Here is a 2,043-nt window from a genome sequence, read left to right on the forward strand (position 1 = left end):
GACTTGACCGATCCGAATGCAACTTTAAAGGCGCGAAATATGAAAATACCCCTGTATAATGGTTTCTCCCCTGCTATTATGCAATCCGGGTAGCATACAACTTGCCATGTATGTAAGCCCCAGCGTGTCCACCCTGTAGAAGAAAATATAACTATCCTCTGAAATGAATAAGCCCAGCCATACAACTTTGAAATAGACTATGAATTGCCTTTTTTTATATTTGAAAATAAAAATAAAATTTACGAAAAACTCAAATTTCACGTAAAGTTCTGATTCGAAAAATCTAGTTTTTTGGCTTATAATACTACTATTAGGAAAAAAATCGCCAGCTAAATCGTTGACACATTCGCGCAGATTTTTGGCTGGAATTAAAAAAATGTTTGGAGTCACCTATACAGTTATTTTTAATCTTCCCCTGCCCAACAGTCAATAACTCAGGGCCTTCCAACTTGTTTTTACAATGTCAGGCCTGTTTCATTATGTATGTATTTTAATTTACCTCCATCAGTTCTAATAGCTCATTAACTTTATATCTTTTTAATTCGTGTACAATTCCATCTTTATCACGGAAACCAAACAAAATTTCCTCTACGCAGCTCAAAGAAGATTGGCACCAGGCCTTCGCCACTTTCATCTTGAAGCTATAGTTTGGATTATTTTTATCAATCAACTGCTTGCTTGTTTTTAATTCCACAAATTTGATTTCATTTTTCAAAATATTATTTTCTGTTACTATTTTGTTGGAATAAATTCCGTCCATTTCCCCTGCATAAAGAAGACGATTATTGCCAATTTTATTTGAAAAGAGGCAACAAAATTCTTCATTTTCATCAACTGGCTTTGATGTATCTGCGAGCCTTGCAGGATCGTCTGAAATATTTAATTTATATATTTTATTATTTTTAGTTATTTTAAATACTTTTTTGTTAATGCTTATGAATCTGAAAATTTTTAAACAATTACCTCGCAAAATGTATTGTTCGAATTTATAACCCCAAGAATCCATACATTTTTGTTTTTCTGATCTGGTCGACTCATATTTCTGTTTTTTGTCAGTTTGATAGGCAGACAAATAAATCGTGCCGTTAAATTTTGCTGCACAAATTATCCATCCATCATCTTTCTTAATGAGTGTAAAAAACAATTGTATAATAACTCCTCTCAAGGAAATAAAATCTGGTCTGCAGCTGAATAAAATTGCATTTTTCCAAAAAGTATCAACTTTATTCTAGGCTGAATTGAACAGAACATTTAAACATGCCATCGTTTAAAACTGAATTTTGGAAAATTAAAAAAAAAAAGTAATCCATCTTATATAAATAAATTAAAGAAACTAAATATTGCCATGATTTTTTTAAAGCTAGGTAATGATAGAGCGAGTGACGCCATACTCTGAGATAAGGTATTCTTGATCTTATGTATATATTAATTTTATTAAAGGATTCCATTGTTCAATTTAATAAATTAGATAATGGTCAATTTGGGCCATTATTCTTGCACATTCGTGTTTTCTACCTTAGAGTTACTGGCGGAATTCACTTTTTTTATTGCATTATCATTCAAACGATCGCGAAATCATTGCCGAAATCCGATTACTTTTTTAATTTTTACTGCAAAATTCAAACAATTTTATTTAAAAAGTACAACACGCAAAATTCCAATATAATATCTTATCCACAATCACATTTCTAGTACAATTAGCTTTGTACTTTGTTTTTTCAAGTACATTTGAGTACAATTGCACGATTTTGCATGTTCCTATACATTTGTAACTTTTTTCGTATGTTGTTTTTTTTTCTTTGCAAGTTTTTTTAATTTTCTAACGATAAATAATAATAATAATTGAGATATTTATTAAATTAACACAATATATTCTATTTGTTCTGTTGTATCTGTGGTTGAAAATTTGTCCTTTTAACCCTTAAACGGCCAAAACGCCATTACCGGTACACTGATTTTCAACGGCCAATAACTAAGACTATTCGACACTAGAAAAAATTGAGACACATATATTTTTATTGCTTAAGATCTCCTCTTTCCGAC

General features: G+C 30.6%; 2 protein-coding genes across 4 annotated transcripts in view; one reads left to right on the forward strand and one right to left on the reverse strand.

Annotated features, from left to right (window-relative positions):
* LOC117169046 (protein misato) overlaps nucleotides 1-2,043 on the forward strand; it is a 205,647-nt gene that overhangs the window by 1,897 nt on the left and 201,707 nt on the right. The window lies entirely within an intron of this gene.
* Nucleotides 981-2,043, reverse strand: part of LOC117169052 — a 7,333-nt gene continuing 6,270 nt past the window's right edge. Inside the window, exon 2 of one of the 3 annotated variants that reach the window (XM_033355147.1) lies at nucleotides 981-1,095. In XM_033355147.1, the coding sequence (XP_033211038.1) occupies nucleotides 1,086-1,095 (10 nt within the window). In that variant the 3' untranslated portion in view covers nucleotides 981-1,085. Of the gene's footprint in view, nucleotides 1,234-2,043 lie in introns of all 3 variants that reach the window. The other 2 variants (XM_033355145.1, XM_033355146.1) reach the window with 2 other exon arrangements.

This window comes from Belonocnema kinseyi, chromosome 3 (genome assembly GCF_010883055.1).
Source record: "Belonocnema kinseyi isolate 2016_QV_RU_SX_M_011 chromosome 3, B_treatae_v1, whole genome shotgun sequence".
Classification (NCBI taxonomy): Eukaryota; Metazoa; Arthropoda; class Insecta; order Hymenoptera; family Cynipidae; genus Belonocnema; species Belonocnema kinseyi.